This window comes from Vipera ursinii, assembly GCF_947247035.1.
Source record: "Vipera ursinii genome assembly, chromosome: 1".
In the NCBI taxonomy this organism is placed as follows: domain Eukaryota; kingdom Metazoa; phylum Chordata; class Lepidosauria; order Squamata; family Viperidae; genus Vipera; species Vipera ursinii.
In genome coordinates, this window is record NC_139512.1 from 112,903,758 (window position 1) to 112,922,848 (window position 19,091).

A 19,091-nucleotide genomic window follows, 5' to 3' on the forward strand; every position below is an offset into this window, starting at 1 on the left:
CGCCCACCCAGGCCATACCCACCCGGCCCCCTGAAGGCAACCGCAATGCTGATGCGGCCCTCAATGAAATTGAGTTTGACACCCCTGGATTAAATGATTAGAACTATTGAATGGAATGTTCAAAATTTAAATAGACTAAATCAGACATGTCAAACACAAGGCCCGGGGGCCAGATCCGGCCCGTGAAGTGGTTTCATGTGGCCCGTGAAGCCATCCTGGAAACAGTGAGGGAACGGCCCCCACTGCCTTGGCCCTGGCCCAGAGACCCTCTTCCTGCCAGAGACCCTCAGATCTGTCCCACTCCTGCCCAGGCCCCCATAGGCACCCTTGATGCGAACGATGTAGAGCTGGCCACGCCCACCCAGGCCACACCTACCTGGCCCCTTGAGGGCAACCACAGTGTTGATGCGGCCCTCAATGAAATTGAGTTTGACACCCCTGGACTAAATACATTCTTAGCTATGGTTAAAAAGAATGAGAAATTGAGGGAATAAATATATATTAATTTAGGAGAAATACATATTTTCATATCTTATTTTTTGTAGTTTAGTACTTAAATCCACTAATGTAAATATAGTTGAATGTTGAACTGATTGTTATTTGTAAGAACATTTAGAATTTGGAGGGAGAAATAAGCTGCTCTTCTTTCTTTCTTTTTTTGTTTCTTTTTATTTATCTTTTTTTAAATTATTGATTGGGAAATATAAAAATATGAGAGGATACGAAAAAACAGAATGAAATCCACCAAGGTAAATATAGTTAAGTGTTAAAAAGGGGAGAAATAAGCTGAAATAAATATGGTGACAGGATTTATGATAAGGCAACTAAAATGATATACAGGATTATTGAAACTATATATTGAACTGTTGTTAAGCAAATAAAACTGTCTTAATGTAATCTTTTGCAAAGAAAGATACATTGGGGAAAGGGGAAATCAAATAATCATAACATATGGAATATAGATTATAGAAATTAATTGTTAAGGATTGTCTTATAAATGTTACCCAGACAACATTTTGTTTTATAATGACTTATGTTATGTTAAAAAATCCTAATAAAATACTTACAATAAATAAATAAATAAGCATTGTCATTTTTAGAGCCTTAGATGGCATTTTATTTTTCCCTGCTGCGAGTATTGTGCAACTGCAGGTTGTCTGCTAGTTATGCCCTTTCCTGGACCAACAATCCCTACTCATGGTCACTCATGGCCTAGTCACCTTTATTTCTGAAGCTCCAAGAACATACAAAGTCAGTGTTGGGAGCTATCTGCCCCAACGCTCATTTTATAGTGGTGCATTTCTCTTACCTACCCACCCTTCCCCATGCAAACCAGCATCCAGCTGATCTCTATTAAATCCTGCCCTCTTCCTGTCTCCTTGCACATCCCGCCACCTGTGCTCCCCGGCAACCCACTGGCCATGCGGTAGGTAAGTATCCCCCCCAACCCTTTTTTCGTGCCACCCTCCACCACCCAGTGTGTACCCAGCTCGGCGGCTCCCTTCCACAAGTCCCACCATGGTCCACTGTCTGGCCTCGGCCCTGGCCCGTCCAGTGTTAACGGCTGCTTTGCAGTCACACAGTCATTCACAGAGATGACCTTCCTCTGCCAAGGCCCCCTCTGGGTGTCCGCCTCCAAAAACAACAGTTGGAGGTTATCCGGGCTGTCTTCATGAGTGCCTGCGGGGCCTTCCGCCTCCTCCTCTGATGCAGGCGTGTGAGTGAGCTCTGGATCAGCTGTTTGCGAAGCGGCCAGCTACTGAATCTGTCTAACAGCAAGCGCCTGGGGCCCTTTTAGGGTCTGCGAGGTGGGTGCTCATGGAATACGGTGTCCACCGTGTGCCCCCAAAGACCGACGCCCGGCTGGCTGGTGGGCCTGCCGCTCCCGGGTCAGCCTCCCCGAATGCCCCTTGAAGTGTTGAGCCCACGGGGCTCAACAGGTGGTTCCCCTTGCCAGGGCTTCACCTGGAAGGCAAGAGGAAGATGTTACACATACCCCTACGTGGGCAACAGGCTCTACACGTCCCCTCCCGGGTTTCTCTGGATATTTACGGTGAAACGCCCGAACCAGGCTAGGTACTTGGACATCCACCTCCACCACCCATGATGCTTCAGATGCTGGATACCCCTTCCATAACAGAAGATATTGCACATTTCCCCTCCGTATCCTGGAGTCAATGATCTCCTGTACTTTGTAATATCCATTATGAACAGGACTGGAAGACCCCTTCTCCACAGCCCCTGCAGATGTAGGGGCCAGTTTCAGCAAGCTGCTGTGGAAAACCAGGTGGATTTTGCCAAGGAACTTGGGTAGCCTAAGCCGTACTGTCACTGGGTTAATGACTTGGGTGACTTGGAACGGACCTATATATTTGGGGCCCAATTTCTTGCTAGGTATTTGCAAGCGCAAATAGTTCGTGGATAAATACACCCAGTCCCTGATTTTCGGGGTGTGAAAAGGCTGTCGTTTCTTGTCTGCCTGCTCCTTGTTTGTGCTAGCTGCCTTTTTCAGTGCCTTCTTGGTCGCTTTCCATACCCCCTCCATTTGAACCATCCATTCTTTAGGTTGGCAGGGGGAAGCCGTCCCCTGGATGCATTCTGGAATAGGAATAAACTCATATCCCAATACCACCTTGTATGGGGAGTAACCGGTACTGCTATACACCGCATTGTTATGGGCCACCTCTGCGAATGCCAGTAGGTCCACCCAGTCTGTTTGCTGGTAGGAGACATAGTTACACAGATACCGCTCTACAGTGGCGTTGGCTCATTCGGCTGCTCCGTTAGTACAAGGATGATATCCGGAACTCAATCCCTGGGATGACCCAATGAACTGGACAAACTCCCGCCAAAATTTAGCTGTGAATTGTACCCCTCTGTCCGAAATGATCCGCCTGGGCACACCGTGTAAGCGATAAATATGCATCAGGAACATCCATGCCAATCGCCGGGCTGATGGCAGTCCCTTACATGGCACAAAATGGTTCTGTTTAGAAAACAGGTCCACAACTGTCCATATAACTGTATACCCTCGGCTTTCCGGTAACTCCACTATAAAATCCATGGCTATATCCTGCCACGGTCTGCAGGGATCAGCCACTGGTTGCAGGAGTCCCAAAGGCTTTCCAGGATGGGGTTTAGTGGTGGCACAGACTTTGCAATTCCTTACATACTCCTCGATGTTTTTATGGTCCGTCCAGACCTTGAACGGTTTTTCCCCACCTTCCAAATGGTGCCGCCACATTTCCAATGCCCACTGAACAGCAAAGGCCTCCTTTTCCCAGATAGCCCAGGCCGTTTGGTGGCCGTTAGCTTCTTTGATGCATATGCACATGGTTGTAGTGTTCCGCTATCATTCCGTTGCAGCAGAATGGCTCCTACCGTCATGTCACTGGCATCCACTTGAATGATAAATGGCACGTTAGCGTCTGGGTGTAACAAAATGGGTTCTTTGGCAAACATCCTTTTCAACAACTCAAATGCCTGTTGACATTTGGCAGACCATGCCACTTTTAACCCTGGATGTGGCTTCACTGATAGCTGTTTGGTCTGCAGCAAATCCGTCAGAGGCAAGGCAACTGCAGTGAACGATGGGATGAACTGCTGGTAAAAATTGGTGAACCCCAAGAAACTTTGCAACTGGCATCGTGTTTTTGGTGCTTGCCACTGTTGCACCGCCTTCACTTTCTTGGGGTCCATTTCAATCCCGGCTGCCAATATCCTATAGCCCAGATAGTCCAAGCGAGAGGTATGAAACTCACACTTTGTGAGTTTCACATATAACCAGGCCTCCCAGAGTTTTTCTAACACTTGCCATACCAAGGCAACGTGCTCCTCCATGGTCTTTGAATAGATCAAAATGTCATCGAGATAAACGAGGACCCCTCTATCCAAATGTTCATGCAACACTTGATTTATTAATTGCATGAACACCGCAGGAGCCCCTTGGAGACCAAACGGCATCACACGGAACTGGAAGCTGCCAAGTGGGCAATTAAATGCCATCTTCCACTCATCACCCTTCTTGATCCGTACCTGGTAATAGGCTTCCCGCAGATCCAACCGGGTGAACACCCTTCCGCTAGCCAGGTGGGCCAACATGTCTTTCATTAGGGGTAATGGATACAAATGTTCGACGCACACCGTGTTAACTCCATGGTAGTCCACACATAGCTGGAGAGTACCGTCTTACTTTTCTCTAAAGAGGACAGTTGCTGCCATCCGTGAACGTGCAGGCTGGATGAATCCCCTTGCCAAATTTTTGTCTATGTACCACCATAACTCCAGCATCTCTCTTGGAGCCATAGCATAAATTCATGGCTTGGGCAGTTTCACCCCCGGCTCTAGCTCAATTGCGCAATCTGTGGGTAGATGGGGTGGTAAAAGATCGCACTCTTATTCATTGAAGACCTCCAGTAAGTCAGAATACTCTGATGGTACTTGAATCTCCGTCCTGGACTTTACTCCACAGGCCTTCTCTTTACCAGGCCTCGTTCTTTCCATGCGTTCGTGGTTCGGGGGCTGGGGACCCACCCCAAGGCGAAGATGATGGCAACCCCCTCCCACCAAATGGTCAGACCCCATTTATCTAACCGCGTGAGACCCAAAATCACCTCCTCGGTCATGGAAGGCACCACAATAAACCGCAACAATTCCCAGTGCTCCCCCATTTCTAGGCGTACGGGTTTTGTTACATGCATAATGGGTGCACCCCCCAAGAGGGATCCGTCCACCTGTTGGAAACGTATAGGGGTATTTAACCGCACCACCTTAATACCAACCTTGGACACCACTTTTTGGTTAATTAAACAGCGAGTGCTACCCGAATCGATCAAAGCTTTAAACTCTAGTTTGCCACCCATGTTGGGACTCACCAACGTTATGGGGACCATGAAGGGGCATATAGGTGCACTTACCATTGGGTCCTCCTCCCATTCCTCAGTGCCATCGTCCACACCCGTTGGCCTCTCTGTCTCAGTCTGGATGTCTTTTCGGGGTGTCACACCTGGGGTCTGATGAGTGGCATGGGAACGTTCCACAGACTGTCCAGGGGAGAGACCCTGTGTTGGCGGTGTACCTGCCACTACCTGAGGCACGCACTGGCAATCCGCAACACGGTGCCCCAGTTGATCACACCAGAAGCATAGGAGCGTCGCCCGAGGTGGTGGTGCTGTAGGTGTCATCACTGGTGTTGCCAGCTTTTGTTCTTCTGGCTGCAATTTGTTTAGGGCTCATTGCGGTTCGGCCTGGGTTCCTATACACCATTTACAGCCCTGCAAACCGACGTCCAATTCAACCAACACACGGAGCCATTCCTGGAGTCTAGGAGGGATCCTGCGGATGATACAAGCCCTCTGGAGAGCCCTGTCCAGCCCAGTCCGGAAGTGGTGGATCAACATCTGCTCCGTCCATGAACTAAGCTTTCCGGCCACTTCCCTGAACTCATGAACATATTCTGTTGCCGGACGGCCATTTTGTCGGAGCCCAACGATCTCAGCCTCAGTGCGGTGTACACGAGTGACGTCTTCGAAGCATACCCACAGCGCTTCCAAGAACAATCCAACATCCCCCAGCTCCCTAACATGATCGCTATATAAATTAGCCACCCACACCGCAGCCTCCTCTTGAAGTGCTGTCGTGACCTCCATCACCATTGTCCATTGGGAGGCATACAATGGTCTGAATATGTCTAGATGGTGTATGACATGGCTTAAGAATATAGCTAGACGGTCAGGGTGGCCGGCCCCATGCTGTGCCAGGTCCCCAGGGACCCATCTGGGCTTGTGGTCCTTGTGTCATGGCCCCCGGATGTTGCCAGCCAACCCCCCCACAGGTGGTCCTGTGCATCGTGCGGAACTGCCATCCCCTGTTGTGGGTCCCCTCGGTGTACCAATACCTTGTGGAGCCCAGAACCAGGGACTTGCCAGACGGAAGTGGGTCTGGCCCTGACGCACAGGGGCGGCTCCATCTTGTGACCAGCGTCCAGTATCAGGTTCGGGTTCAATGGGGGTCCATGGCTGGGGTTCCCCAAATCTGTCTCTTAGAACATCCAGGGTGTAGCTACCCGGTGCTGTGGAATAGCTGCACTCCTCACCCTCCTCATCCGTGACACGTCGTTCTCTCCACTCCAACAACGCCCCCCTCTGTTTAGATGGCTGTTCCTGGCCTGTGTCTGCCTGTCCCAGAACAGGACTCAACCACCATTCCCCACCACTTGCTTGGCCACCTGTCCCCTGGGGCCTGCTGCCAGCCACCACAGAGCAGGGGTCCGGGCCTTGGGCCGCACAACAGGCAGGGCCTCTGCTAGCTCCTCAACATCAAGGGGTGCTGTGGCCCTGGCCGGCTCTCCTCCTTCAGCCGCAGGTATGGCCCCCTGGGTTCCCTTTGCCATGTCGGTCGGCTAGGACACCGAAGCACAACACAGCAGCAAGAAAACAGAACGGTGGAAACGCTGACTTACTGTCGAAACCTGTTGTGATTCAGGGTCAGCCTGTGGGTTCAGCATTTGGGTCAGACGATTCAAAGGAGGAGGAGGGGGGTGTTGGAGAGGTTGCTGAGGGGGTTGGAGAGCTTGCTGATGAGAGCCCTCAGCCAGGCCCCTCCCACCTGGTCACGACGCAGACCCAGCTGTGTGAGCCTGACAGTGTGGATGAAGATGACCCACAGCTGGCCCTGTTCAAGGACGCCCGGCGCAGGAGGCAGTCAATCAGGTGTAAACAGAGGAAGGCAATGGGGCACCTCGGAAGGAGGCAGAGAGAAGCCACGCCCTGAACTGTTTAAAAGGGGAATGCATGGGAGAGCTGGTTTGCTGAAGGCAACCGTTTGAATAGTTCCTGTTTCATGGTTTGTGTCTTATTTTGCTCTATTTGCTTTTGTGTTCATAAATTTGGCAGGCTTAGTTCCAGCCTCTTGCCTTCTTGTAAAAGGGGTTGTCCCTGCCTTATCTGCAGGGCCGGTAGTAGGCTGGTACAGAACAAAACCGTCCCTGGCAAGACAAGCAATCGATGAGGCATGGTACGGTCGACAACAAGGATTCCTTTCTTTCCAAAGCTCTAAGTACATACAAAGTCAGCGTTGGGAGCTATCTGTCCCAATGTTCATTTTATAGTGGTGCATTTCTCTGCCCCACCCTTGCCCACCCAAACCAGCATCCAGCTGGTCTCTATTAAATCCTGCCCTCTTCCTGTCTCCTTGCACGTCCCGCCACCTGTGCTCCCCTGCAACCCACTGGCCATGCGGTTAGTAAGTATCCCCGCCAACCCTCTCGTCGTGCCACCCTCCACCACCCAGCGTGTACCCAGCTCGGCGGCTCCCTTCCACAAGTCCCACCATGGTCCACTGTCTGGCCTCGGCCCTGGCCCATCCAGTGTTAATGGCTGCTTTACAGTCACACAGGCATTCACAGAGATGACCTTCCTCTGCCAAGGCCCCCTCCGGGTGTCCACCTCCAAAAACAACAGTTGGAGGCTATCTTTGCTGTCTTCGTGAGTGCCTGTGGGGCCTTCTGCCTCCCCCTCTGATGCAGGCATGTGAGTGAGCTCCGGATCAGCTGTTTGCCGGAGCGCAGGCATCCGGGAATGCGAAGCGGCTGGCTGCCGAGTCTGCCGAACAGCAAACGCCTGGGGCCCTTTTGGGGTCTGCGAGGTGGGTGCTTGTGGAGTATGGTGTCCACCGTGTGCCCCCAAAGACTGAAGCCCGGCTGGCTGGTGGGCCTGCCGCTCCTGGGTCGGCCTCCCCGAACGCCCCTTGAAGTGTTGAGCCAACGGGGCTCGACACCTCTTGTCTTGACTATTGCAATCCGCTATACATGGAGCTGCCCTTGAAAAGCCTCTGGGAGCTCTGGTTGGTTCAAAATGCAATTGCCCACATGGATTTGTCAGACCTCAGTGTGCACATATGTCACCTCTCCTGTAGGTGTTGGATTGGTTGTCAATTTGCTTCTGGGTGCAATTGAAGGTGCTGCTTGTCACCTTAAAAGCCCTTCATGACTTGGGACCAGATTATCTGAGGGACTGTCTCTTGCCGGTCACATTAACCACCCACTAAGTGGGGAGGCAAGGAATATTGCATGTCCCATCCCTAAGGAGGTACATCTGATGAGACCCAAAAGAAGGGAATGGTCAGCCAAATGCAGCTTGGTATGTGGCTCCCTCCTCCTTTCAGCTGGATGACCTTGGGGTAGCATCTTGAGGAAGTACCGTCTCTACTTTCAATTCCCCAAGCACCCCCCTACTCCTCCCTCCTCCCTACAGTTCATGGCAGTCTGTCACCACATAATAGCGAAGCACAGCAAGTATAAGGTGGCACTGACTTTCTCCCCTTGTTGAAATAAGGCATTAGGCCTGGAAATGAAGAGAAGGAGAAAGTTAATTAATTAGTGTTGTTTATCAGGATATTGGGCATGGAATTTATGTAAAAGCTTTGGCACTCAGACATGTAGCTTCCCATTCAGCTTCAGAGAAGTGGAGATGATTCCACTGAATAAGACATTTTCCCTATATATTATGTTTTTATTGTTTGCAGGCTTCCTAGAGTCACTATGAGCAAGTAGACAGCTATATAAATTTTGTAAGTAAATAAATACATTGGGTGAGGAGCTTTTTCTTTAACTGGTTATTGTGACTTGGGTTTATTGGTGAAAGCACTAGATGTAGAAATCCAGTTTAGTGTTGTGTCCATCTGGGGATGTCCATGTGGGTTGTTCATTTAAAGTCTTTGTAGTCTGTTGTCAAACATGTTTTCGATTGATGGTGGCTGTATGTATCCTGTTTCCTGTCTTGAAAATATTCCTTAAGCAGTGAAAAAATAATAATCTCAAGGTCCCCATAGAGTTTAATAATTTTTGAATGCTTATTTCAGCCCCACTAAGTAGACTAGACCAGGAAATCAATTCTACAGTAAGGATAAAACTACTTTTATTGAGATTGGCTATAATAACAGAACCTTAAAAGTCTGATTGTGCTGCCCCTCCTTTTGTATATTTTTAAAAATTAATTGTGCCTTCATTTTCACTTTTGTGTGTGTGCGCGTGTGAAAAGAAGGTTCTCAATTTGCTACCAAGGAGATTTCTTCCTCCAACTGAATAGGGAGAGCAAGGAGGGGGTCAAAACCTGAAGAGTGGAGGTGTTGATGCTTATACAAAAGGGCCAAAGTGCCATGCCTACAATCTTGTGGATTCTGAACCACCACCCCATCCCCTCAACTGAGCAGGGTCGGAAAGGAGGGGACTCCTCCATGGGACAGGAGGGAAAAAGCCATTTTCCTTTTTCACTTTCTGCATTCTTGCTTCTGACAGACAAACGTGTAATTCCATTCCTTTTTGTTAAAAAAAAAGTTCCTCCTCCTTTTTATTTCTCACAGTCAGCCTTGAACTCCTTTCTCCTTCCTTTCCAGCCTTTAGACCTGAGCACTCAGGAGGCAGCTACGCTGCCAAACTTTGTTTTTTCCCCTGACACAAATGCTAGAAATGCCCCTGTTCTTCTTTTTTTTTTTTTGAAAAGTTTTAACATACAATTTATCTTTAACAATCCCCCCTCCCCCTCCCTTCTCCCTCCCCCCCTACCTCTCCCCCCTCCCCCCTCCCCCCCCGGACTTCCCAGAGCTAAATACAAGGTATATATAAAAAAAACAATCATAAACAACCATATACTAACAACCATAAACTCTAAAATCCATCACTCTCTAGCTTATATAGGATAAGACAAACCTTAGAAATATTAAATATATATAGAGAAACTAAAATAGAAAAAGAAAAAAAAAGAAAGAAGACTTATTCAAATGCTACATGAAACTTCTTAACCCTATACTTGTTCTGGATAAACTCAATCCATTTTCTCCATTCCATAATATAGCGTTCTTGCGAGTGATCTTTCAAATAGGCCGAAATCTTCGCCATCTCTGCCAGGTCGGAGACCTTTAAAGTCCACTCTTCTATAGTTGGCAGTTCCTCTTTCTTCCAATACTGACCTATCAAAAGTCTTGCTGCCGTAATTAAATTTAACATCAACTTACTGTCCACAACCGTAGCATCCGTAATTATTCCCAACAAAAAGAGTTGCGGAGAAAACTTTATCCTTTGCTTAAAAATCTTCTGCATATTCCACCAAATTTTTATCCAAAAAACCTTGATCTTTTTACAAGTCCACCATACATGAAAATATGTTGCATCTTCATCTCCACATCTCCAGCATTTTGGCTGATAGTTCGGATACATACTTGCAAGCTTTTTAGGATCTAAATGCCATCTATAAAACATTTTATAAAAGTTCTCTCTTAAGTTTTGAGCTTGTGTAAATTTTACGTTCCTCACCCAAATCTTTTCCCACGTGTCCATTGTGATAACTTCCTGGATATTTTGGGCCCATTTTATCATACAATCCTTAACGAGTTCTGTTTCTGAATCAATCTCTATCAACGCAAGATATATCCGTTTAATATGTGCTGGTCCCTGATTTCTAATTTGCTTTATCAGATTTTCATCAGTCATTGTAAAACCATTTTTCTGGTCTTCTTTCCACCTGGCCCGTAGCTGAGTATATTGAAACCAATTTTGAACAATCTTCTCGTCTCGCAAGAGACTATATGGCTTCAAACACCAATCATTTCTTTCCAAGCTTAGGATCTCCTTGTACGTAGTCACATCATGTTTGAAACCAGCATGTATATTTTCTATTGCATGTTTTGCAATTGCCCACAATGGTATCTTACAATCTAACTTATGTCTGTACTTCTTCCAAACTCTCAGCAATGCCTGTCTTAAAATATGCACTCTAAACACATTATCTACCTTCTTATCATACAACAAATATGCATGCCAGCCAAACAGCAAATCGTGGCCCTCAAGATTTAATAATCTCTCTTGTGTCAAATTAATCCAATCACTTATACCTGCTAACGCAGCAGCTTCATAATATAATTTAAGATTAGGCATTTTAAGACCACCTCTTTCACGAGTATCCTGCATAATCTTAAGTTTAACTCGTGGCCTTTTCCCTGCCCAGACCAATTTATTGATACCTCTCTGCCATTCCTCCAAATTAGAATCTTTCTTAAGAACCGGTATCATTTGAAATAAAAATAAAAATTTAGGCAGGACATTCATTTTTACTGCTGCAATTCGCCCCAACAAAGACAATTGCAGTTTTTCCCAACTCTCCATTTCTTTTTGGATTTTTCCCCATAATTTTTCATAGTTATTTTTATATAATTTTGTATTAGAGGGCGACAAAAACACCCCCAAATATTTAACCCTTTTGACAATCTCAAATCCAGTTAACCCTTCTAAAAGGGCCTTTTGCGATGCTGTCATGTTTTTAGCCAAAATTTTAGTTTTCTGTACATTAACTTTAAATCCAGAAACCTTCCCATATTGCATTATTATCTCCATCAGGTCCACAACAGAGTTCTCCGGCTGGGTCACTGTAACAACCAGATCGTCTGCGAACGCTCTCAATCTAAAATCCTGATCTCTGATCTGTATACCCTTAATTCTTTCCGAATTTCGTATTTTTACCAATAATATCTCCAATGTTAACACAAATAACAAGGGCGATAACGGACACCCTTGCCTTGTGCCCTTCTCAATATTACAAACTTCTGTCAGACTATTGTTAACTATTATTCGGGCTGTTTGTTTTTGATATAATGCCCTGATTGGTTGCAAAAATTTATCCCCAAAATTCATTTTGTCTAAAACTTTCATCAAAAATTGCCAATTCAATTGATCAAAAGCTTTTTCAGCGTCTAAAAAAATTAGCGCCGCAGGGATCTGGTTGTTCCTTTCCAAAAATTCCAACACATCTACTATATGCCTCACGTTATTTTTCATTTGCCTACCACTAATAAACCCAGTTTGATCCCCATGAATCACCCGTTGCAGAACCCTCATCAATCTATTAGCCAACACCTTAGCAAATATCTTATAGTCTGCATTTAATAGTGATATCGGTCTATAGTTTTTTACTTGAGTAGCATCTTGGTCTTCCTTCGGAATCAAAGAGATAAAGGCAGTTCTCCAAGATGGAGGCACCTTTCCCCCTCGCTTCATTGTCTGGAACAGTTCCTTTAACGGTTTAACCATCTCTAATTGTAAATTTTTGTAGTAGGCCGCCGTCAAACCATCTGTACCTGGCGCTTTGTCTACCTTCAATTCCTTAATTACTGTATTTCTTCTTCTGTAATCAGTTGATTAATCTCCTCTTTTTGTACTTGTGTAAGCACCGGGATGCTAGCATTCTCCAAATATTCATCAATGTCTTTTTCATTAATCTTCTCCTTAGCATATAATTTAGAATAAAAATCCACAAAGGCTTTCTTAATAAAATCCTGTTGAAACACCATTTTTCCCTTATGTTCAATTTTGTCTATGTTAGAAGCCCTCTGCTTTTTCCTTAGTCTATAAGCTAGCCATCTACCTGGCTTATTAGCATTGCAAAAAGTATTATGCCTGGCAAACCTCAAATTGGTTGCCACTTGATCAGCCATTAATTTATCAAATTGTCCTCTTAATAGCTTAATAGACTCCTTAGTCTTCACATCCAATGGATTCAGAATCAAAGCGTTCTCTTTTTCCTTAATTTCATTCTCCAATTCTTTCCTTCTAGCTTCCAAAATACGTCTATGTTTATTGTTCATATATATCAACACTCCTCTCATATAGGCCTTGCTAGCATCCCAGACCATATCCATAGAGGTATCCTTATTCATATTAAGTTCAAAAAAATCCTTCATTCGCTGTTTACACTCTTCAACATTTTTCTGGTTTCTAAACAAATTCTCATTTACGCGCCACGAGTGCCTATCTCTGTTATCCTTATTAATCTCTAACCATACTGGGCTATGGTCAGAAATAGCTCTTGCACAAATCTTCACCTTTTTAATCCTGGAAAAAAATTATTAGTCAGCAAAATAAAATCAATCCTAGAAAAAGATTGATGTCTATCAGAAAAAAAAGTATAATCCTTTTCATGCGGGTGTATGTCACGCCAAATATCTCGCAATTCCAAATCATCCTTCATTTCAAAAAAAGACTTTGGCAATCTGGCATGACACGGAATACGCTTAAAAAAGCCAGCCTTGTCCATCTGTACGTCCACTACACCATTCCAATCCCCCATAAAAATAAACGATTTGTAATCCAACTGGGTAAGCTTTGTATGAAGTAAACTAAAAAAGTCAGCCTGTTGTTGTTGTTGATTAGGGGCATACAGTCCAACTAAAAGCGTTTTTTTGCCTTCTAACAACAAGTCTATCATTACGTATCTTCCATGCTTATCTGCTTCAATTAAGTCCGCTGTTATGGCACTTTTAATATAAACAACCACTCCATTTTTTCTTATTCATTGCAGAGGCAATAAAGTGCGTACCCAGTCTTGAGTTCAATAAAAGCTTTTGGTCCATAGCCCTAATATGCGTTTCTTGCAAACATATAACATCAGTCTTAAATTGTTTTAAATATAAAAAAGCTTTCTTTATCTTCTGAGGCGAGTTCAATCCATTAACATTCCAAGTCAAAAATTTAGTCGCCATTCTTATCGCCTCGAAGCTTTTGGAGCACCTCACCAATGGCCTTGCCGCCTTTAGGCCGCGCTCCTCCCACTGCCTCGCTGTAAGTGCGCTTTGAAGATTCCAAAAACTTCTGCTGGTCTTGTTCTTTTACTTGTTTTGCTCTTTTTAAAGAAGCATGCGTCACCCTCTGCTCTCCAGCGTCAGCCAACAAAGTTATAGTTTGATCCACTCCTGCACCATTCTCCTCTGTCTGTCCATCTTCAGCCTCTTGAGGTTTCCCTTCTCCAGATCCCTTTGCTGCTTCCAGAAGTGATAGTGGAGTTGCTTTTAAAACATTATTGTAGAATTCACGCGCCTGTGCCACAATAACCAGACGGTATCTTTTACCTTCATGCATTACCACCAGCCCTACTGGAATCTCCCATCTGAAACTTATGTCACGTTGTTTAAGTTCCTGCACCAGAAATGCAAAGTCCTTTCTTCTCCTTAAAATCTTTGGAGGGATTTCCTTTAAAACCAAAACTTCTTGGTCAGCAACCACTACTTTAGTATCATAGACAGCTTGAATAACTTCATCTCTAATTTCTCTTTTTGTGAAATAAACCACCACATCTCTGGGTAGCTTCCTCTGTCTGGCAATCCATGAGTTTACACGAAAAACTTTATCCATACATGCCTTTATTTCAGATGCTGGCTGACCCAATACTGCTTCCAGGGCTTCAGAAATCAGCTGCTTTAAATCTTCTTTAATATTTTCTTTTAAGCCCCTAATTCTAATAGCATACTGCATCTGGTAAAACTGAACAAGGCTTAACTCTCTGTCCGCTTTGTCTTCATTCTCCAATACCTTAACTTCTAGTACAGCATTTTTTTGAGTCAAATCTTCCACTTTTTCTTCCAGGCCTTGTACACATTCAGCCACACTTTCCACTGTAGACAGAATGTCTACCCTCATCGCACTAAATTTCTCTTCCATCCTCTCATCTATTCTCTCCTCCATTTTCGCCAGTTTATCACTCAATGTTACTAAAATTACCTGGGCATGCTTTTCAAGGGCATCTTCTAAATCTTTCGATGTCAATGCAGCAGGAGGAAGCAAGGCTTGCAACGATGTCTGTTGCACCGGAGAAGTTCCAGCACTCCGAAGAGTTTTTGAAGGAGGTTTAGCCGCCATCTTTTACTTTCACTTGTGACGCACTTTCACTTTAAGTTTAAAAAGTCCATCAAGCTCGAGAGTAAAATATAATAATCCTCTTCACCTTTTCCTCTTGTACCGCTCTGCCTGCTCCTTTTATTCCATAGTCCTTCCTTCAGGCAGGGGTGGTCGCAAACGCCTGGCTCTGCTCCAAGAAATCCGGAGCAGAGACGCTGGCCAGCTGGGAGCGACCCAGGCTACGGGGGAGTTTGATCCTTCAGCCGCCCAAGCTACAAGCTCAGGCGGCCCCGGAGAACTCGACCCCTACCTGGGGCCTCATCGCCTCCTCTTCTCCCAAGGAGGGGGCTTCAAATTCACCCGAACAGCTGATCGGCGCTGTTTCGGGTGAAAATTACTCAGCTGAGCCGCGGGCAGCCCGAAAAGGCTGTCTCCGGCGCCGCGCAGCCACCGGAAGTCAAATGCCCATTCTTCTTTTTAAGCAAAAGAAATAACCATTAAGGGTTTCTTTGATGCTGTCTCCCATAGAAAAGCACAGAAATTGCAGCTCTAGAAAGCGGTTAATGTAGGAACCTCTTCATCAGGCTGCTTCATATATAACAACAAGCTCTTTGCATTGCACCATGCTGAGGGACAGGGTGAATCAGGAGCAAAGCCAATAGAAAAAGACATCTCCATAAGTCCAACCTTTGCAGGGGAAGATGATACTTATTTTCATTTCAGGTAAACTACAAAAACACAGCTTCAGTCCTCAAAATAATCAAGATCATAGAGTTGGCTTCCTCCATAGTCCTTTGGGAAGCATCACCTACAGTGCACTTTTCATTATTTCCCAAAAGTACACCTAGCCATGTTAACCTTATTTTTGTGTGTGTTTGTCTGTCTGTGTGTGTGTATTTAGGATGCCTTTGTAGCTTTCCACAAGGATGAGGATCTGGTAAAGAAATATTTGAATTCCCTCCTAATTGGAGAGCTTGCCCCAGATCAACCGTGCTGTGAGCCCACCAAAAATGTGAGTATTGGGTGATCTCAGCTGTTGGATTTCTTTTGCTGAACCTTTACTGTAGAAACTTAGGCACACATGTGTTTGTGTATGTGTATGTCCCCATCACACTAATCCCTTTCAGGGCAAACAACATTATACAAAATGCAGAAGTGTAACATTAAACCAATTGAATGAAAGCTATAAGGTTAAAAAAAGGAAAAATACAGCTATATCTAGGTGACATCTATACTATTCACTTTATCTGTTCATATTTTTCTATAGAAAGTGAAGATGAATGGCTACCATAAATGTGATAGACAGACAAGAGATATTCTTACAAACTGTAATTGTTTCATCTCTATTTACCATTTCATTCATTGTCTATTGCACTTTTAGCTTCTTCTCTCTCTGACTTTAAGGATATCACCAGCTCTTTCCAGTCACAACTTTCTCAGTCTTCCCCTTGACCCATTCACCAATTACTAATTTGTTTTGCAGTTGGGTCCTCATTCATTCTTTTTCACTGATCAAACCACCTCAACGTATTTATTTCATACAGTCACTCACTTTTGTATTTAACAACCTTCACTTGGGATCTTTTAACTCTACCTCCTTCTTTTACTACTTCTTCAGTACCTCATTCCCACTGCATTACATTTACTTGTATGTTTCTCATGCTATAGCAAATTTCCATTTAAGCAGATTTGCAGAATAATGCTCTTATGTGCAGATAATTTGACTTCTTTTTAACAAACATTTATTATTTGCAACACACCACATACTACCCACTGCATTCATATCAGCCATTGGACAGCCTAACATTTCTCCATCCAGTTTCAATATTTAATTAACATTCTATCAAAGGACACAAATTCATGTACTTTCTCTAATTTTTCAGCATTTAAATGCAATCCTTCATTCCATTTTCTCTCTCAAACAAAATTATCTTAATCTTTGATAACATTATACAGCATTAAATGGTAGAATCTTGAATATATGATTGCTATGAAGCTCCAGAACATTATAAAAGCAAGCTGATATCTACTCAAGCTACATTTCTATCTGGCTCAACAGCATGTCTGATAGGAATGTAAGGCAACGAAAGTCAGATGTAGTGCATATCCAACGCCGCTTTCAATACTGCACTCAGTTAGAAAACAGTCATGTGCTTTCATATACCCAGTTCAAGCAATGATTGCACATTAGTTATCTCACTCAAATTGAGTACAGTTAATTGGAGAATGTGACGCTCAAGCCCAGAGATGAGACACTGAGATCCAATCGAGCCCAAACCTTTATTTACTTACATGTAATACACAGAATCTTGTTTTATCTTTCTAAACTACTTGACATATCCTGAGAAATTCTAGTTTCACTTTTCCCCTCCCCCTCAGCTCTGGACTGTGTTGTCTCTTGATCTGGGTCTCTGTCTGGGGAAGTTCTCAGTTGGCAAAATTCTTCCTCTCTGCTGCTGCAGGTGCACATTCCACTAGAGAAAGAGAATTGCTTTAGGTGTATTCCTCAAAGCACAAGGGCCAAGGCAATGGAGGAGGAGATCTACAGCTTCTCTAGAGATTACAAGTGTTATGGTCCAGAGTGGTGAGAAGCATAGGGCAAAAAAGGAGTCTATTGTTGAAAATCTAGGACTAGTATCTGTGCTTGTACTGAAAGAGAGCTTTTTAAAGGAGCCAGGGAATCCCTATTACAGATTTTTTTCTATTGCTGCTATATTATCAACTCCAAATATTGATGGCTTGGTTCTTTGTTTTAAGATCTGGATGTCCTGCTTAGCATAAAGACAGAAGTGCAGTGGGACACATTTTCCATATGAAACAATGACCTGGTCAATGACCAAGATCATATTTTCTGGTCATCAAGTCGCATAATTGAAATAAATCTTTGGGTATTAACTCCATTCCCTTTATTATTTTGTTGAAAGGAGAATGCACAGTAATTTTTGAAAACACTCTAGTTGCCATTGCTGAGGAGATATGATTGAGAAGATATGATGCCCCACATGTGAGAATCCAAAAACCTCTGGCTGTGGAATCAAGATGATAGAATAGATCATTATTTAGTTATATCGTCCACTTTCTTTGAATCTCCAGATGTCATAAATGGGGGTCTCCTTAATTTATCCCAGCAAGTCTGTGTTACAGCTTGCTCTGAGACAGAGCAACTGGTCCTAAGTCACCCAATAAGATGTATGGTCAAGTGGTTCATCCTGGTGCAAATCCAACCTTAAGTTTAATATATACATTGGCTTTTGGTCTAGTCTACCAAAAGGGTTTTTACATTCTGGTGTGAGTAAAAAAACTGTCATCACTTCTTGTAGGAAATGCTGGTAAAGGATTTTCATGAACTGCGTGCAACAGTGGAGAAGATGGGGCTTTTGAAGTCAAGATTCAGCTTTTTTGTTTTCATATTTCTGCATGCTTTCCTACTAGACATTACATCTTGGTTTACTATCTGGTATTTTGGAAAATCCTGGATGCCTTTCCTTCTTGGAATAGCAATGTTCACCGCTGCACAGGTAACCTCTTTGCATAGCAGAACATAGCAGAGTTGTCAAACAGTCTTCAATGTATTTAGAACAATTTAATTGCTTTAGTAATTTCACATCTTGTATACTTATCTAGATTCTCAATTCTTTCAGCTGTTGAATCTGAATGTGGTAATATGTGGTAATAATGTGGTAATAATAACACACAGATTAAGAAAAGTGCTATTCTTATTGCTTCAGATTAAGAAAAGTGCTACTCCCATTGTTTCAGGACCTGAGGAAATTACATTGCAGAATATGAATGATATTGCTTCATCTTTTTTGTCTGCTGAAATTAAAATGTTTGGAAGGAAGGCATGCTTCTCCAACCTAGAACTAAGGAGAAACTTCCTGAAAGTTAGAACAATTAACCAGTGGAACAACCTGCCTCCAGAAGTGGTGAATGCTCCAACACTGGAAGTTTTTAAGAAGAGACTGACAGCCATTTGTCTGAAATGATATAGGGTTTCCTGCCCAAGCAGGGGGGTTGGACTAGATGACCTCCAAGGCCCCTTCCAATTATTATTATTATTGTTATTGTTATTATATTTACTGACAGCATACAGCATATAAAGTATTATATAGTTGTGTACTATATAGTACACAGACATAAACAAATACCTATACATACAGTATATAATCACACAACATATGTAGTATAACAGGGGTTCTTTTTGATTAATTCATGGTGATTAATGATGTAAATGTGCCAATTACTCCATCCAGAAAATATGTGGAGAAATTACGTACATATATGTTGTGTTTGTTGATTTTTACTTCCAGATACAATATGGTTTTCTCCAGCATGATCTTGGCCATGTTTCAGTCTTTAAAAAGCTCAAGTGGAACAGAGTAGCTCACTATGTGGTGCTTGGCATTCTTAAGGTCAGAATCCATCCAAAAGA

The 19,091-nt window shown here is 44.0% G+C and overlaps 1 protein-coding gene across 1 annotated transcript in view; it reads left to right on the forward strand.

The window, feature by feature from the left end:
* LOC310631687 (acyl-CoA (8-3)-desaturase-like) overlaps positions 1-19,091 on the forward strand; it is a gene marked incomplete at both ends in the record, with an annotated part of 37,044 nt that overhangs the window by 3,784 nt on the left and 14,169 nt on the right. The window contains 3 exons of the mRNA XM_083348343.1: positions 15,561-15,671; positions 17,980-18,177; positions 18,970-19,071. Of these exons, the coding sequence (XP_083204469.1) occupies positions 15,561-15,671; positions 17,980-18,177; positions 18,970-19,071 (411 nt within the window). The remainder of the gene's footprint in view (positions 1-15,560; positions 15,672-17,979; positions 18,178-18,969; positions 19,072-19,091) is intronic.